We start from the raw sequence: 18,607 nt of genomic DNA on the forward strand, positions 1-18,607 counted from the left end.
TAATTAATCCTTGCATTTGATATAAAAACTTTCGCATTAGGAGGATGCCCCAAAGTGCTTTACAGGATACACTATAAAGTCAATGATTTACTATATTATAATAAATATAGTAATAGACGTCTAGAAGATGTGAAAAGCGCTATATCAAATGCAAGTATTATTAAATAAATAATTTTATTAAATTTATTAAATAAATAATACTTGCATTTGATATAGCATTTTATCACATTTTCGAGACGTTTCAAAGCGCTTCACGGAATATATTAAATTGACTATATTTTGTAGGCGAAGCGCGGCAGCCAATTGCGCAGAGCAGTGTCCCACAAACAGTTGTGGATTGAGTGACCACATTTTTTTAAAAAAAGGAATTATTATGCCCTGAAAAGTGATCTGCCAATCGACTAACAACCGGGTTCCCACTTACTGCTAGGTAAACAGGTGTGTGGAGTAAGGAATTGAACCCAGGTCCTCTCACTTATATTCTCATATAATGTTCCTTGCATTTAACACAGAGTCAATGCTGTCAAGCGTAGTAACATTTTTTGCAGGCAAACAAGGGAGCTAATTTTCGTACAGCAGAGCCCCACAAACCGTTATAAAAACAATGAATAACCAAAATTAATGTAGAGGATTATTGAGTTGGGTTGGGCTGGACACTGGGAGAAACTGCCTTCTTGTGTGGACTAAGGAAACTTTTTCCAAAAGCATTGTGGGGGAATTATTTGAATAGGCAAAACAGCACCTCAGCTCAGAAGAATGCTTACAGCACCTCACCAAACCCACTGCACATTGTGACACATGCTTTGAAGAAAATCACATAATTCTTCTCTACAGGATCCAGCAAGCGGGCAACCCATCTGTTCCTCCCTCACTGCTCTACTATAATAATCCTTGCATTTGATATCACACCGTTTCACATCTTCAGGATGTCTCAAAGCGCTTCTTGCAAGCGAGAGACCTGAGTTCAATTCCAGGCAAGGGCGAAACCTTGGGCAAGTTTCCTTACTCCACACAGAGCCTAATAATAATCCTCCAAAAACCAAAAACAATAATAAAATTGGTCATTTTTCAATCTACGACTGTTTGTGGGACATTGCTGTGCGCAATTGGCTGCCGCGTTCGCCCACAAATACACAGTCAATTCACTTTACAGTGTGTTCTGTGAAGCGCTTTGGGACGTCCTCCCGACGTGAAAAGCGCTATATCAAATGCAAGGATTATTATTATTATTATACTGTAAAGTGAATTGACTATATGTTTTGTGGGCGAAACGGGGCAACCAACTACTCACAGCAGTGTAACAGTGTAGATTGAGTGATCAAATTATTATTATTTTGAAGGGAAAAGCAATTTGCCAATCTATTAAGAACCGGGTTCCTACTTACTGCTAGGTAAATAGGTGCGTGGAGTAAGGAAACTTGCCCAACATTTCGTCCTGCCCGAGAATTGAACCCAGGTCCTCTTGCTTGCGAAGCGAGTACTCTAGTACTCTTGGCGAGTACCGCCAAGCTACAGGACTCCACTACCAGGCATCTCCATTGCTGAACTGAAATTCCACCTTGGCATGACCTTAAATTTATAAGATAAACTGGTTCCACAGCCAAAGACTGGGTAAAATTCTAGACCCCAAGAATTAACTCCATTTCCTCTCAGCTGCCAAAGAAAGAGGTGGTTTTCCTCCTGACCTACTTCATCTATGCCTATGCCAAACCAGCTTTACTCAATGAATATTTTACACAGAAATAAAAAGGCAGTAACTAGATAACATAAATTCAAAATAATTAGCAAAAGAACCAGAGGGGAGATGAGGAGAATTTTACAGTTATTAGTCGGAAATGCACTTCCTGAAAGGCTGGTGGTAACAGATTCAATAACAACTTTCAAAAGGGAACTTGATAGGTAAAATTTGCAAGAATATGGAGAAAGAGCGGGAGAGTGGGACTGATTGGGTAGATCTTCAAAAGAGCCAACAGAGACACGATGGGCCGAATGGCCTTCTGCTGTGCTGTAATATTCTTATGATTCTATTCTATGAAAGGACAGAAGGTGTCTCTATGTTTCCACAGCCCCAGAGGCACTGCACTGCTGGTCTTGTCCATCACAGGAAGAGGGTTGAGGTCAACTGGATCCTGCTATTATTAAACTTACCTAAGAATTTTCTCCCCACGAGCTGTGAATACCTCAGCAATCGGGTTATAAATAGCTGTAAATATATCCTGCTATAAACAAATGAACTTGCCCGCTATGACCTAGGGAACCGCCCCCACCTCCTCTCCGAGAGCAAGGTCACAGTGATTATGCCTACAATTCTTTTCATAGGAACAGGAGTAAGCCATTCAGCCCCTCGAGCCTGTTCCACCATTCTATAAGATTATTGCTGATCTGTACCTCAACTCCAATTACTCGCCTTAGCCCCATATCCCTTAATACTAACAAATATCTATCCACCTCAGTCTTGAAGATGTGAATGGATGCAGCATCCACAGCCTTTTGCGGGAGAGAGTTCCAGATTTCCACTACCCGTTGGGTGAAAAACTTCCTCCTGATTTCACTCCAAAAGGCCTAGCTCTAATTTTAAGATTATGCCCACTTGTTCTGAATTCCCCCACCAGAGGGAATAGTTTCTCTGTAGCTACCATATCGAATCCCTTTATTATTTTAAAAACCTCAACTTTTAAACCTTTACACACACACAGAGCAATCCCAGCACAGCAGGAGGCCCATCGTGCCTCTGTCAGCTCTTTGGAATCCCCACAGCAAGACAGGGAAGGGGTAGGGAGAGCAAGGGATAGAGAAAACGTCACAGCAAAGATAATGGGAGTGGGACCCCTTACTGTCTTCCAACACAAACATTCTCACATATAATGGAAGCACACCACCTGCATTTACACAGCGTCTCTTCACACAGAATGTCTTGGCGTGTTTACAAAGCTGTTGCTGGACACCAAGCTGAGTGGGTGAGGGGTTGAGGAGGGAGGGAACCGTGGGCTTACACACCTGAACTGCTTGTAACAGGCAGCTTCCCTTTCATAATCGCACTCCAGGGACAGCTCGCGACTCATCACATCCACCACGTGCTCAGGGAACAGACCTGCAGTCAAACAGAGAGAGAGAGAGACAAGTGCTTTTCAATCTTGGAAAATCCACAAACATTGCCACGCTTATAAATTAAAGAATTTCCGAACATAATCCCTATACTGAAGCTTAATCCTCATGTTCAAACAAAACTCTCCCTACTCACCCAACCAGGCAGCCTCATCCCTTGCTATTCCTTAAGGACATAAGAATCAGCTGGGGTGAAAGACCAAGGTCCATCTTGACATGCCGTGTCCCAAACTATATGTTGTATCCCAAGATATGATTTTCTAGCAGAAACAAACAACACTTTCTGCTTCCACCATCTCTGGAGGGAGCCTGTTCCATTTACTGCTCACTCACTGAAGTTGTGTTTGTCACAGATTTGTTCTGAATTTATTCCTTGGTTAGCAAGGGGTGAGAGCTCCTTGGGCCGTCCTCCTGATGTGAAAGACATTATATATATACAAATGTAACTTGTTGTTGTTGGTTATATCAGTGACCTACCTTCAGGGAGTGCATTACTCATGTTCAACACAGTTATCAGATTGTCCACATCACTGCCAATGCTCTGAGCCACTCCAGGGTACTGTGGGTAGGAATAGAACCATATCAGTATTGGCGTTGGGGGGGGGAAGAGGGGTGTACTGCGGGTGAGGGAGAGGGGAGAGAGTTGCGGGGGAAACGAGCCGAGGCCAGGGCTACAGTTACAATGGTCTCGTTTCTTCTGCAGAAAGCTGTACTGAGGAACCGGAAAGGAATCTTCCAACGGAAGGTGTCACCACCTGGATTTTCATGGCCACTTCTCTCCCGTCCTTCAGCTTTGCCAGATGAACCTGCCCGATGGATGCTGCAGCGAAAGGCCTCTCCTCGAAAAACTCCAGCAAATCTCTCCAGCCGGGACCCAGATCATTGCTCAGCACCTTCTGAGAGTTACATGGAAAGAAAGAAAAACTCCAGCTTATGCTCATAAGCTGCTACATAAAGCACCCATAACTTCCCCACTCCCCCACCCACCGCCTTGCCCCCCCATCCCACACCCCATTTCGCAGTCTCCCCCCCGCACCCTGTCTTCCAAATCCCTCCCACCATACAAACTGCCTCACCCCCACTCACCAACATCTGCTTCGTAGGCATGAAGTCAGCACTCTGTCGCACACGCTCAAAGATCTTCTGCAGCTGTGGGTTGATGAAGGCGTCATCTGGGTGCGGGGAAGGCAAATAACAAAAAACATGTTAACCTGACAAGCAGCAGTTACTGCACAGAGACCAACTCTGATAGCAGCAAGGGTCCCCCACAACCCATCGCTGTCTCCCCCCTCCATAAATTCCCAATTTGAACTCTGCTCTAACCAGGAACAGGGGAGGGGAGAGGATACCAGCCAAGATACTAATAATAATTGTTGTATTTCATATAGCGCCTTGTCACGTTATCCGAGATATCTCAAAGTGCTACACAGAATATACTGTAATGCATAGTGACTATATATTTTGTGGGCAAAATGTTGCAGCCAACTGGGCACAACAGTGTCCCACAAGCAGTCGTGGATTCAGTGACCAAATTATTATTATTTTGTTTTGAAGAGATTATTACCCCCGGAAAACAATCCGCCAATCGACTAACAACTGGGTTCCTACTTACTGCTAGGTAAACAGAGGCGTAGGGAGTAGGGAAACTAGCCCAACGTTTCGCCCTGCCGGGATTCAAAGCCAGGTCGCTCTCGTTTGTGAGACAAGTGCTCTAACCACTGAGCTACAGGACTCCACAGATGACTGTTACCCATGAGGGGAGGGGGTTGTGGCTGTGTGTACAGCTGTCCAAACAGAGGAATCTCGATCAGTGCATCAGTGAAATGCCAGCGTCATCCTACATGAGGGAAGCCGACTCGCTCAAGGTGCCGGCCTCCCAATTGTTTCGCCCAGGAAGGTCAGGTTGTGAGTGGCAGCATAAAATGTATAGTGGTCAGAAAACAACAGCTGTGAGGGATTAGAGGGTTTCTTTTTACACAGAAGATTGTCAGGTCGTGAAGTAAAGGAGAATCCCAATAGTTTTTAGAAAGGCAAGTTCAATCAACGAATAACAGAACTAGCCTAGGTACGATGGGTTGGGTGGGCTGTTTCAGTGCTGTCAAACTCCAGGATTTTTACCTTGAATACTGAGCATCTGACCCAGCTTCAGGGCAGCTCCTCGCACCTTACACAAGGTGTTAACAATTCGTTCTGCATTGGCCTCTGATAGGAAGGGGCTGCCGTCCGTCACTGCCTTTCCTCCTGCTGATAAGAGTGGGAGCAACAGAAGGGTCAGAATGGAGCTATAGGAACACCGCCAGGTCCAAACAAAAACACACTCGTCGTCCAACCATCTTAATGGCCCAACTAGATAAATACAGAAACGCTTGCTCCCAGTGTGCAACGCTCGCTCATTGTCAACCAGGCTCAGTTGGTAGCACTCACCACTGATTTGGAAGGTTGTCAGTTCAAGCCCCACGTCGGGACTTGAACTCACAGGACCAACGCTGACACTTCATTGCAGTGCTGGGGGAATGTTGCATTGTCGACAGGTGGTGTCCTTCAATTGCTTCGGAGCTGTGTGGGACACTGTTGCCGATATATTCTATACTTTACAGTAAAACTTGTGAAGCTCTGAGATGTCCTCCCAATGTGAAAAGCATTACTTGTGGAGTCCCATGACTGTATGTGGGACATTGCTGTGCGCAATTGGCTGCCGCGTTCACCCACAAATACACAGTCAATTCACTTTACAATATATTCTGTGAAGCGCTTTGGGACGTCTAGAAGACGTGAAAAGCGCTATATCAAAATGCAAGGATTATTATTATTATTATACAAAATGCATGGATTTTATACATAATACACATACCAGAAACACTTCCTTCCCCTCCCGGTATATAATAATCTTTGCATTTGATAAAGCGCCATACAAGGTCTTCAAGACGTCTCAAAGCGCTTCATGGAATATACTGTAAAGTGAATTGACTGTATATTTTGTTGGCGAAACGCAGTAGCCAAATGTGTCCCACAAACAGTCGTGGATTGAGTAACCACATTTTTTTTAAAGGGAGTATTATTCCGGAAATGCAATCCGCCAATCGACTAAAAATGGGATTCCTACTTACTGCTAGGTAAACAGAGGAGTGTGGAGTAAGGAAACTTGCCCAATGTTTCTATAAGGCCCTCCCATATATAAATTCCCCTATCTATAAATAAATAAATGATTCCCCCCCGTATGTAAATACAATATTTTCCTCCCCCCCCCCACACACACACAATGTGTGCTGTAGAAGTTGTACTGATAGCTCTGTCTAGCTTCCTTTAATCAACAAATAAGGGCATCTTACATTTGGAAACAGTACCACTCAGGAAAATCTTTGCTGGCTCCCAGCCCAGCGATTATAGCAAAGTGACCTAGAAAAGCAACTAAGACTATCCTTTCAACCTGGTTACTCATAGCAGCCACGCTCTGGTACTTTCTATTTGCTGTGTAACACAGAAAGAGGCGCATATGTACACAGGCACAGAACCTGTATAAATATATACATGGATACACACACACAGGCACAGAACACATACACACCCAGACACACAAAGAAAAGTGCATATAAGACACACCCAAAGGTACACACACACGCACAAAACACACACACAGTCACAAAACCTGTATACATACACAGACACACACCAAACCACACACAGCAGCTGTTTTGACTTATAATAATATAATAATAATAATCCTTGCATTTGATATAGCGCTTTTCACGTCGGGAGGACGTCCCAAAGCGCTTCACAGAACACACTGTAAAGTGAATTGACTGTATATTTGTGGGCGAACGCGGCAGCCAATTGCGCACAGCAATGTCCCACAAACAGTCTTAGATTGAAAATGACCAATTTATTATTGTTTTTGGTTTTGGAGGGATTATTATTAGGCGTGTGGAGTGAGGAAACTTGCCCAAGGTTTCGCCCTGCCTGGAATTGAACTCAGGTCTCTCACTTGCAAAGCGAGTGCTCTAACCACTGAGCTACAGGACTTGTGGCATGATCTCTGCGAGAAGAAATTTTAGACCTAGCCTTCTGTAAGGTTCTGCCTGATTGTTATCATCTGCATGAGTGATTCAGGTTGTTAAAATGAGCCAAAAAATGCTTTATAGAAACCTATGCTTACACATAAAATTATACTGTACTTGAGCGAGTTTTAACAAATAGACTAACAATTGTGGTGCCGGGCCACTCTGTCACATTGACACAGGCTCTGCTCACTCTGCACAGGTGCAATGTTTGCTGGCCATAGGACCCCCTAGTGTCCCTGGTGGAACTCGTGTCTACAAACATCCCAGATATAGAATCACTGAGCTCTTTTCTCTTGAAGCGACACAAGGAGTTTATGGTAAATAGCACACAAAATCAACAGGAGCAATCTACGAGGATTCTGGATTTGCAAATTCTTTATAATGACACTTTATCCTGCACAGGTCTTCACAAGTCCTAACTATGGTCACCTTCAAAAAGTGTGAAGTGCCTATTCCCTTTTTTTAAAAAAAAGCATTGCAGAGACACGACCGTGGAGGCACGGTCAGTTAAGCACTCACCCAATGACAGCAACTGTATCAGGCCCATAGGGCATTTTCGAACAATGTCTAGACACAACCAATCCTGTACAATTCATGAAGCAAGAAAAAATGTGTAAATACTTAAGTTACAACTTCAAACTACAACTAGTTACAATATACAGCAGCTGCCGGTCAGACAGGCGATCATCTCAAAGTGCTCCATGACAATGGGCAATCAATGAGTGGGCAGGTAAGGAGGTGGAGTCTGAGAGGGAGTGGTCAAGTTTAAGGGATGCAATCCCGGGATTTCAGGAGCACCATATGCCAATCCCGGGATTCCCGTATGATAATAATATAATAATCCTTGCAATTGATATAGCGCTTTTCACGTCAGGAGGACGTCCCAAAGCGCTTCACGGAACACACTGCAAAGTGAATTGACTGTATATTTGTGGGCGAACGCGGCAGCCAATTGCGCACAGCAATGTCCCACAAACAGTCGTAGATTGAAAATGACCAATTTATTATTGTTTTTGGTTTTGGAGGGATTATTATTAGGCTCTGTGTGGAGTAAGGAAACTTGCCCAAGGTTTCGCCCTAACCTGCCGGGAATTGAACTCAGGTCTCTCGCTTGCAAAGCGAGTGCTCTAACCACTGAGCTACAGGACTCCACAATAATGGTATAATAATGGTGCTCCCGAAATCCCGTTTTACAACCGCTAATTCAGTTTGTGGGGTGGGGGCAGCCAATGGGGTAGAGAAGATTGTAAGAGTCAAGGAGAAGACTGAAAGTTTGAAAATCAGGAAGAGGACCTTAAAGTCAGTTAAACTGGGGAATTGGGAGACAGCGGAGCCTGGCAAGAAAAGGTGTGATGGCCTGTGAAGAACCTGATGCACAAGAGTATGAACAGCCCTGTAGCGGTTAGCACAATGAAGTGTAAAACTAGGGAAGCCAGCAAGGAATATATTGGAGAAATCTAGTCTCGAGTATAGATGAAAGTTAAAGTATGAACAGAGTATAAATTCTTGGATTTTTTTTTATAAAAAGGAATCATTAAGAATAGGTTAGTCATTTGTCAGGCTTTGCTACTGTTAAGCCCTTCAAGACACTGTCCTGGGTGAGGGGCGGTTGTTGCCTTTCAAGTTGTTTTGTTGGAGGAAGTAAAGACAGAGAGCTGTGGAAGGAATGAGTTAAGATTTGAGTAGGAGATGGTATGACAAATCTGGATTTCCACACAGTTGTGGGGAGGAGGAAGTGCACATTGACACATATTTGAAAAACACATATCAGAAGGGTTTGTGTAATCTTGCGGGAGACAGTAAATGTGGAGTCCTGTAACTTGTCCTGACAGACGGTCTGTCAGACATCAAGTCCTGAACGATAGCTAACTATCTACAGCTGAACGTCAACAAGACCAAGGCTCTCCTGATTGACTCCCGTCAGCACTTACACTCCTCGGGCACTGGCAGCATCATCATCCATGGTTGCACACTCCACCTCACCAAGCCAGTCAGGAACCTTGTCGTTTTGTTTGACCCTCAACTGTCCTTTCTACCCCACATCCGTGCCATTACCCATTCTGCCTTCCTCCACTAAAGAAACATCGCCCAGCTCCGCCACTGCCTCACACCGCTGGCCGCCGAGACCCTGATACACGCATTTATAACATCCAACCTCGACTACTCAAACTTTGTCGGCCTCTCCAACTCCTATCGCTATTGGCGGCCAGGCCTTCAGCCACTCTGCCTCCATCCTCTGGAAATCTATCTCGCAGTCCCTCCGCCTTGCCTCCATCTCAAGACTTCTTCGACCTCCTTCCCCCCCGCCCTCCTCCCTCCCCGATCCCTACTCACAGCGACATGAAAGGCGCTATACAAATGTCATTTTGTTGTTGTTAGTGGTTAGAGTACTTTCATAGATTCATAGAATGTTACGGCACAGAAGGAGGCCATTCGGCCCATCGAGTCTGTGCCGGCTCTTTGACAGAGCAAGTCACTTTCACTAACCCCAATCACCAGCTTTCTCCCCATAACCCTGCAAACCCGTCTTCTCCAGATACCTATCCAGTTCTCTTTTAAAAGCTGTTATCGAATCGGACTTCACTACCCTTTCGGGCAGATCATTCCAAATTCGAACAACTCGTTGAGCTAAAAAAAATCTTCTAACCTCCCCTCTGCTTCTTTTGGTAGATATCTTAAGACTGTGACCAAGGGTCACCTACCAGCGGAAACAGCTTTTCCCTATCTAGCCTGTTGAAACCTTTCATGATCTTGAAGACCTCTATCAGGTCCCCGCGTAACCTTCTCTACTGTAATGGGAAAAGTCCTAACTTCTCCAGCCTGTCCTCATAGCTAAGGTTCCCCATTCCTGGTATCATTCTCGTGAATCTCCTCTGCACCCTTTCCAGTGCCTTAATGTCCTTCCTGAAGTAAGGTGCCCAGAACTGGACGCAGTACTCCAGCTGAGGCCTAACCAGTGTTTTGTATAGATTAACCATAACCTCCCTACTCTTATACTCTATGCCCCTACTAATAAAGCTCAGTACACCAAATGCCTTTTTTACTGCCTTATCTACCTGCCCCGCTACCTTTAATGATTCACTTACGTGAACACCCAGATCTCTCTGTACGTTCACCCCCTTAAGATTGAGCTACCAAGTCTATATTGCCTCCTATCATTTTTCCTACCTAAGTGTATCACCTCACACTTATCCACATTGAAATCCATCTGCCACATGTCAGCCCATTCCACCATTCTGTGTATGTCTGCTTGCAGTTGGTTACAGTCTCCTCACTATTTACTACCCTACCTAACTTTGTATCATCTGCAAACTTGGAAATAGTGCTCTCTATGCCCAAGTCCAGATCATTAATATATATTAGAAAGAGCAGTGGTCCCAATACCGATCCCTGGGGGACACCGCTGCACACCTTCCATTTCGAGAAACACCCATTAACCACCACCCTCTGCTTTCTGTCACTCAGCCAGTTCTTAATCCAAACTGCCACTGTCCCCTTAATACCGTGGGCCTCTAATTTTTTTATTAATCTCTTATGCGGTACTGTGTCAAAAGCCTTTTTAAAATCCATGTAAATAACGTCCACCGCATTTCCCTCATCAACCCTCGCAGTCACCTCTTCAAAAAATTCGATTAGATTTGTTAGGCAAGATTTGCCTTTAACAAATCCATGTTGGCTGTCTCTAATTACCTCATGTTCCTCTAAGTAGAGATTTATTCTGTCCCGGATTACGGTCTCCAGTAGTTTTCCTATTACCGAAGTTAGGCTGACTGGCCTGTAATTTCCGGGTTTGTCTTTCTGCCCCTTTTTGTAGAGTGGGGTAACATTAGCCACTCTCCAGTCTCTTGGCACCACTCCTGTGTCCAATGAAGATTGAAATATAATGGCCAAAGCCTCCGCTATTTGAACCCGTATCTCCCACAGCAACCTTGGGTGAAACCCATCTGGTCCTGGTGACTTATCAATTTTGAGCCCAGTCAATCTTTTCAGAACTTCCTCTCTGTCTATAGTAATCTGATCTATTTCCTCTACCCTCTCATCCAATACTGCGGCATTTGGGGCATCCATTTCCGTTGTGAAGACAGATGCAAAGTACTCGTTCAGTACATCAGCCATGCCCTCTGCCTCCACAACAAGATTGCCGTCATTGTCTTTGATTGGCCCCACCCTAACTTTAACTAACCTTTTTTCCTTTATGTGCTTGTAAAATATTTTAGGATTCCCCTTTATGTTACCCGCTAACCTCTTCTCATGCGATCTTTTAGCCTGTCTTATCACTCTTTTAAGATCACTCCTGCATTCTCTATAATGCGCTTTGCTATCCTCAGTATCTTGCGTCTTCCAATTGTCGTACGCCGTCTTCTTCTTTTTCATCCTAGACAGAATATCCCTGGTCATCCAGGCTGGCTTGGTTGTCGCACATTTCCCTTTTGTGGGAATATATCTATTTAGACCTGAGCTATCGTATTTTTGAAGATCTCCCATTGCTCATGAGTTGTTTTACCTGCTAGTCTTACTTGCCAGTCCACCAACTCTTGGTCCCTTTTTAGCCCATCAAAATTAGCCCTTTTCCAGTCAAGCATTTTCACCCTTGATTGTACTTTGTCCCTGTTCATGAGTAACCTAAATCTAATAATATTATGGTCCCCTAGATGCTCCCCTACCGAAACCTGTTCAACCTGACCTATTTCATTCCCCAGGACTAGATCCAGCAATGCTTCCTTCCTCGTAGGACTGGAGACATACTGCTCAAGAAAATTTTCCTGTACACAGTCTATGAATCTTTCTCCTGCCTTGCCCTTAGCGCTGCTATTTTGCCAGTCTATATTGGGATAATTGAAATCCCCCATTATCACAACTCTGTTCGCCTTACATCTATCCGCGATCTGGTTGCAGATCTGCTCCTCTATCTCCTTCCCGCTGTCTGGTGGTCTATAGTAAACCCCTATCAGTATAACTACTCCTTTCTTATTTCTTATCTCTAACCAGATGGATTCTGTTGTCGGGCCCTCCAGAGCCTCGTTCCTTTCTACAGCTATAATTGTATCCTTAACTAATATTGCCACCCTCCTCCTTTTCTTCCTTCTCTATCCTTCCTGAACACATTATATCCTGGAATATTTAACTCCCATTCCTGTCCTGGCTTGAGCCATGTCTCGGTTACTGCCACCACATCGTAACCCCCTATGGCCAGTTGAACCTGCAGCTCATCAACCTTATTCCCTAAGCTACGTGCATTTAGGTACATGCATTTGAGGAAATTGTCCGCTTGTACCTGCTCTAACTTCCCACTTGTCTTTTTCCTCTAATCTCTAATCCATTGTTTATCCTTGGATACCCAACCCCCCTTGACACTTGTTTAAATCCACCCCTAAAACATTTGATAATCTCTTGGCAAGGAAGCTCACCCCTGCCTTGCTTAAGTGCCGCCCATCCTCAAGGTAAAGATCCCACCTCCCCCAGTAGTGGTCCCAATTGTCCAGAAAACGGAAACCTTCTTTTCCGGACCATTTCTCCAGCCAATCGTTCATGCGCCTGATTCTTTCATTATGGTGCCTTGTTGCCCGAGGTACCGGGAGTAACCCAGAGATCACCACCTTGGATGTTCTGGACTTGAGTTTGCTCCCCAGCTTTTGATACTCGCCCTGGAGCATCTCAGTCCTCTTCTTACCAATATTGTGGGTCCCCACATGGACCACGACTTCTGGACATTCTCCTTCCCCCCAAAGAATCTTGTCCATGAGCTCTGTGAAGTCCACTACCCTTGCACCAGGAAGGCAGCAAACCATCCTAGCCTCACGATTCTGATTACAGAAGATCCCGTCAGTGCCTCTTACTGTTGAAAGATACTTGCCTCGCAAGATAAGAGGATCTTATTGCTTTCTGGGCAGGACAAAATGTTAGGCACATTTCCTTACTTCACACGTTTCTGTTTACCTAGCAGTAAGTTGGAACGTTAGTCAATTAGCAGATTGCTTTTCCAGGAGTAATAATCCCTTCAAACAAAAATAATTTGGTCATTCAATCCACAAATTGGCTGCCACTTTTCGCTCACAAAATAAGAGTCAATTCACTTTACAGTACCTTCTGTGAAGCGCTTTGAGAGATCTCGAAGATGTGCACTATATCAAATGCAAGGATAATTATTATTTTTATAATGTGAATAACCCCTATGATGCTGAGGTAACAAGTTACAGCTCCAAGTTGAACAGTGCTGGTGAACCTTCATTCAGGTCTTCAAAGCTGGAACTGGTTCATAATATAATAATCCTTGCATTTGATATAGCACCTCATCACGTCGTTGAGATGTCTCAAAACACTTTTGTGGGCGAAACACAGCTTCCCACAAACAGCTGCAGATTGAGTGACCAAATTATTGTTTGTTTTTTTAAGTGATTGTTACCCCCAGAAAGCAATGCACCAATCGACTAGCAACCGGGTTTCTACTTACTGATGGGTAAACGGGTCCATGTGGAATAAGGGAACTTGCCTAATGTTTTGCCCTGCCCGGGAATCGAACCCAGGCTTTAACCAATAAGCTGCAGCGATAATTTGAAACAGAAACTCTGAGCAAAGGAAAAGGCCATTTGGTAGGATTCGTATCCCAAAATATAGTCCCTACCCTCCACTCTTGTTAAACTCTGGTCTGCTGCTCACTCCCCGAACTACTGAGAAGCACCCACAGCCCTCCCAGGCAGGCAGACACCGTGCACACACACACATACACTCACACATTGAAGATCTGAATAAAGGTTCACCAGCACTGTTCAATCCGGAACTGTAACTTGTGAAGACAGATGGAGCTAAGCCCAGATCAGACTTCACCATCATACATACACATACACCCACTGTCCAGTCTCCAAGATGAAGAATAGCTACCAGGATTTTCAGAGGCACCAGTGGAAATGTGTTCTCATGACTGCTTAACCAGATATTCTTACTTGGGCAAAATAATGTGAAACAACATTCCATTCAGAAATCCTCTCACCTGTTCGGTCTTCATGCCTCCAGCTCTTTTTGGCCACTTCTGCCAGGGCACCAATTCCGAGACCAACAGCCAAACCTGAGCCACAACACAGAAGCAAATGAGGTGTCAGTAACATAGCAGCAAATCCACAACCTCACTCCAGCAACCATGAACCAGGGCGAACATCCACCACTCTTTTCCAGACTGAGAGGTGAATGGGATAATTCTTGTATTTGACAGCACCTGTAACACTGAAATGACTCAAAATGCTCCACATGGAATTTGTCAGGTGTAGTGACTGTTTGTAGGCTAACGTAACAGTCAATTTGTTTACAGCAAGATCCCAAAAACTGCCATGACGAGAAAAACCAACCAGCCAGGACACCGAGAAACACCTCTTTTTCAATTGCGTCACACAATTTTTAACAAGCATCTGAACAAGTCAACAGAACCTTGGGTTTTGTTTCTAAAAAACAGCAGCTCTAACAAGATTGCATCCCCCCAAAACTGCACTGGAGTGTCAGCCTGCAGCATGGAAACACAACCTTCAAACCCAAAGGTAAGAGTACGCCAATTGAGCCAAGCAGACATATTTAAAACAACTCAATCCAAGCAACAATCAGATCATGATTCCTGATCAACCCTCCACAACCTAAGACATTGCTAATCCAGGCTTCCTCCCTGGCCCAGGTGGAGAGGGGGAAGGGAAGTAAAGAGAGCCCGGCAGTTGTGGCACCAGCACAACAGCTACATAAAATCTCTTAAAACCGCAGGCAAAACATTAACCAAATGGGGATTATTGTTGTTTAATCACCATTTGCCAAGAAACATTACAATCTTATCTGAATTTCACCTTTAGTAAATACAATGGGAATTGCTCACTCTAAGGAGAGAGCTAAGTACTGAGGGGTCAAATGATGAGCGCTCTCATCCTTTCAGAGGAATGTACAATCTTTTTCAAAGCTTCCTTAATTGAATCTTGTAGCTTCCTAGAGAATCAATCCTTTAGGTCGTGCAACCAAAATAAAATAACAACAAGTTGCATTTACAACAATAACTTGCTTTTATACAGCGCCCTTCACATGGGGTAGTATCCTGGAGCGCTTGACAGAGGTGGAGTGTGACACCAAGCCAGGGGGAGAGGGGGCGGACGGGGGGCCATAAGCACAATAAAAAGCAAGGTGTTTAGGTGGCATTTGAAAGTGGGGAGGAAGGGAGGGAGGGAGGAAGGCAGAGGGATTGAGGGAGAGAGTTCTACAGTTTCGGGGAGTAGTGGCCACTGATGGTGGAGCGGAGGGGACGGGGGACAAACAGGAGGCTGGAACCAGCGGGTGGTGGAGTGGGGGGGCAAGCAGATCAGGTAGATGGGGAGGTGCAAGGGCATGAAGGTATTTGAAAACAAGTGAGAGGATCCTTTCAGTCAATGCTCGTCAGTCATTGTTTCTGTCAGCCTAGACTGATGTTGAGCTCACAGTCTAGGCTGACTGAAGTGGGGCTTGATTTGAGTGGGGCTTGATGTGAATCAGCAACTCAGTAAGGCAGGGAGTGAGTCAGAGGCTGCTAGAATCAGTGTGACTATTTCTGAGCAGCTGAGAGTGTGGCCCTGTGCCACCTTCAGCAAGTCAGTGCAATAGGCACATAGCGACTTTGTTACTGTGTAACTTATTTATGGAACCTGCATGGGAGGGTGGGGAGTAGGAGTGAGGAGCAGAGAATGGGAGGGGGGAGAGAAATCGATAAGAGTGCCCTATAAGACTTGAAGCATACACTGAACTGTACATAAATACACGCTGAACAATCTTCACCTCCACCCCACCACTAACACCACACCCACCAGATGGGAAGCACCACAAGGATTGGAAGTCCATCCCCCTCCCCTCAGTTTGGGTCAAAAGATTAAGTTAAAAACCTTTAAAAAAGATTAAATTTATAGACTCACAAAAGGGAGAAAGGAATTCCACAATAAAGGAGAACGTATGGAATACCCACCTCCAAAATTGGCCAATCGCCCAATCCGCGTTGCCGGCACCTTCCGCTCGCGAGCTCGCTCACTCAGCTACAGCGCAAATAAAAACAATAAATTACATATGTATAGCACCTTTCACGTCAAAAAGACGAGTCAGAGATTTGGACCTGAGCTGGGGGTTTTGATCAGGAGCGGTGGAGGGCAGGGAGAGTAGGGTTAGGAGGGTGGCCGAAGGCACGGTCGAAGAGGAGGGTCTTAAGATGTGCCTTGAAGGAGGCAAGGGAGGGAGTGAGGCAAAGGGACCGTGGGATGGAGTTCCAAAGAGTGGGGCAGAGGTCACAGGGAAAATCACTGACAAATTATATTTTGATACATCAAAAACATTAGGGAGCATTTTATACTGTCACGTTTAGTGACTATTTGTAGGCAAATGTAGCAGTCATTTTTTCTCCACAGTAAAGTCCCATCAATGGCCACAAGTTGAATGACCAATTTTATCTGGGAGTTTCTGGCTAAGTCACTAGGAGAAACTCCTCTTTTCTAACATTGTCACAGGAACTTTAACCTCTACCAGAACAACAACAACAACAAATTTCACGTGTTGCACGTTGGGAGGAAGTTTCAAGACGCTGGACAGTGAGGATCTGAGCAGGGAGATGGGATCAGGTGGGGTGTAGGGCAAGGAGGGTAGGGCGGTGGCCAAAGGCACGGTCGAAGAGGAGGATCTTGAGATGTGCCTTGACAGAGGCAAGGGAGGGAGCGAGGCGAAGGGACAGACCAATTTCAGTTTAACTTCTCATCCAAAGTACGACATCTTCAACTATTCTTTCTCCTCAAGCAATTATCTAATTCCCTTTTAAAGGAATTTATGGACTTTGCTTTAACAATGGTTTGAGGTAGAGAATTCCACATTCCTATCACCTGCACTGAAAAAAAATTCTTGCCTCTTTAATTCATTCTGGGGATTATATTAAATTCAGGCCAAGAACTGGAGTACTGAGTGCAGTTCTGGTCTTCATGATATTATAATAATAAATCATAGAATCACAGAATCATACAGCACAGAAAGAGGCCATTCGGCCCATCGCATCTGCGTCGCCTCCGAAAAGAGCAATCCAACTCAATCCCACTGGCCTGGTTTCTCTCCACAGCCCTGCAATCCTGTCCTCCCCAAATACTATCTACTTCTCACTTAAAAGTTGTTATTGAATGAGTTTCCACTACCCTTTCTGGTTATGCATTCCAGATTTGAACAACTCGCTGGGTGAAACTTTTTTTCCTAACCTCCTGTTTGTTTCTTTTAACAACCATCTTAAATCGGTGTCCTCGGGTTACTGACCCACATACCAGTGGAAACAGTTTTTCCCGGTTCAACCTATTAAATCCTCTCATGATCTTGAAAACCTCCATTAAATCCCCTCTTAACCTTCTCTGCTCGAGGGAGAATAATCCCTGTTTCTCTAACCTCTCCTCATAACTAAGGTCCTTCATTCCTGGGACTACCCTGGTAAACCTCCTTTGCACCCTCTCCAATGCCCTAACATCTTTCCTAAAGTGCGGTGCCCAGAACTGAACGCAATACTCCAACTGAGGCCTAACCAGCATTTTATAAATATGCCCCTAATTATAAAACCTGGTATCCCGTATGCTTTATAGATCAGAAAGAGCAGTGTCCCAATACTGAGGGACACTACACACCTTCCTCCAGTCAGAAAAGCAACCGTTTACTACCACTCTTTGCTTTCTGTCTCCTAGCCAGTTCTGGATCCATGTTGCCACAGTCCCTTTAATACCGTGGGCTTCTATTTTGTTTATAAGTCTCTTATGTGGCACTTTGTCAAATGCCTTTTGAAAATCTAGATAAACTACATCTACTGCTCTACCTTCATCCATCCTCTCAGTCACTTCATCAAAAAATTCTATTAGGTTTGTCAGACACGATCTGCCTTTAACAAATCCTTGTTGACTGTCCTTTATTAAACCATATTTTTCTAAGTGAGAATTTATATTGTCCCGGATTATAGTCTCCAGAAGTTTCTCTACTACTGATGTTAGGCTGACTGGCCTGCAGTTCTCAGGTTTATACTTCTGCCATTTTTTGTACAGCGGAGTAACATTTGCAACCTTCCAGTCCTCTGGCACTACTCCAGTGTCCAAAGATTGAAAGATTGTGGCCAGAGCCTCCACTATTTCCATCCTTGCTTACCTCAGTAACCTAGGATGCATCCCATCCGGACCAGGTGACTTATCTACGTTGAGCACCGACAGCCCTTTTAGTACATCCTTGCTGTTGATTTTCATCATATCCAATTTCTGTTCACACGCCTGCGATATTGTGGCATTGGTTGCATCGTCTTCTTTTGTAAAGACAGTTGTAAAGTACTATTTAGTACATCAGCCCTCTGCCTCAACAAGAAAATTTCCACTAGAGTCCCTAATTGGACCCACCCTACCTTTGCCTAACCTTTTACTCTTGATATGCTTATAAAATACCTTAGGGTTCCCTCTTAT

The 18,607-nt window shown here is 44.6% G+C and overlaps 1 protein-coding gene across 3 annotated transcripts in view; it reads right to left on the minus strand.

The window, feature by feature from the left end:
• coq8aa (coenzyme Q8A, genome duplicate a) overlaps positions 1-18,607 on the minus strand; it is a 45,308-nt gene that overhangs the window by 8,996 nt on the left and 17,705 nt on the right. For all 3 annotated transcript variants that reach the window (XM_007907209.2, XM_007907208.2, XM_042332771.1), the window contains exons 4-10: positions 16,120-16,186; positions 14,152-14,226; positions 5,224-5,349; positions 4,192-4,277; positions 3,861-4,001; positions 3,583-3,664; positions 2,998-3,091 (exon numbers count right to left, since the gene is read on the minus strand). In XM_007907209.2, the coding sequence (XP_007905400.1) occupies positions 2,998-3,091; positions 3,583-3,664; positions 3,861-4,001; positions 4,192-4,277; positions 5,224-5,349; positions 14,152-14,226; positions 16,120-16,186 (671 nt within the window). The remainder of the gene's footprint in view (positions 1-2,997; positions 3,092-3,582; positions 3,665-3,860; positions 4,002-4,191; positions 4,278-5,223; positions 5,350-14,151; positions 14,227-16,119; positions 16,187-18,607) is intronic.

The sequence above is a fragment of the Callorhinchus milii genome, unplaced genomic scaffold (genome assembly GCF_018977255.1).
Source record: "Callorhinchus milii isolate IMCB2004 unplaced genomic scaffold, IMCB_Cmil_1.0 Scaffold3, whole genome shotgun sequence".
NCBI classification, from domain to species: domain Eukaryota; kingdom Metazoa; phylum Chordata; class Chondrichthyes; order Chimaeriformes; family Callorhinchidae; genus Callorhinchus; species Callorhinchus milii.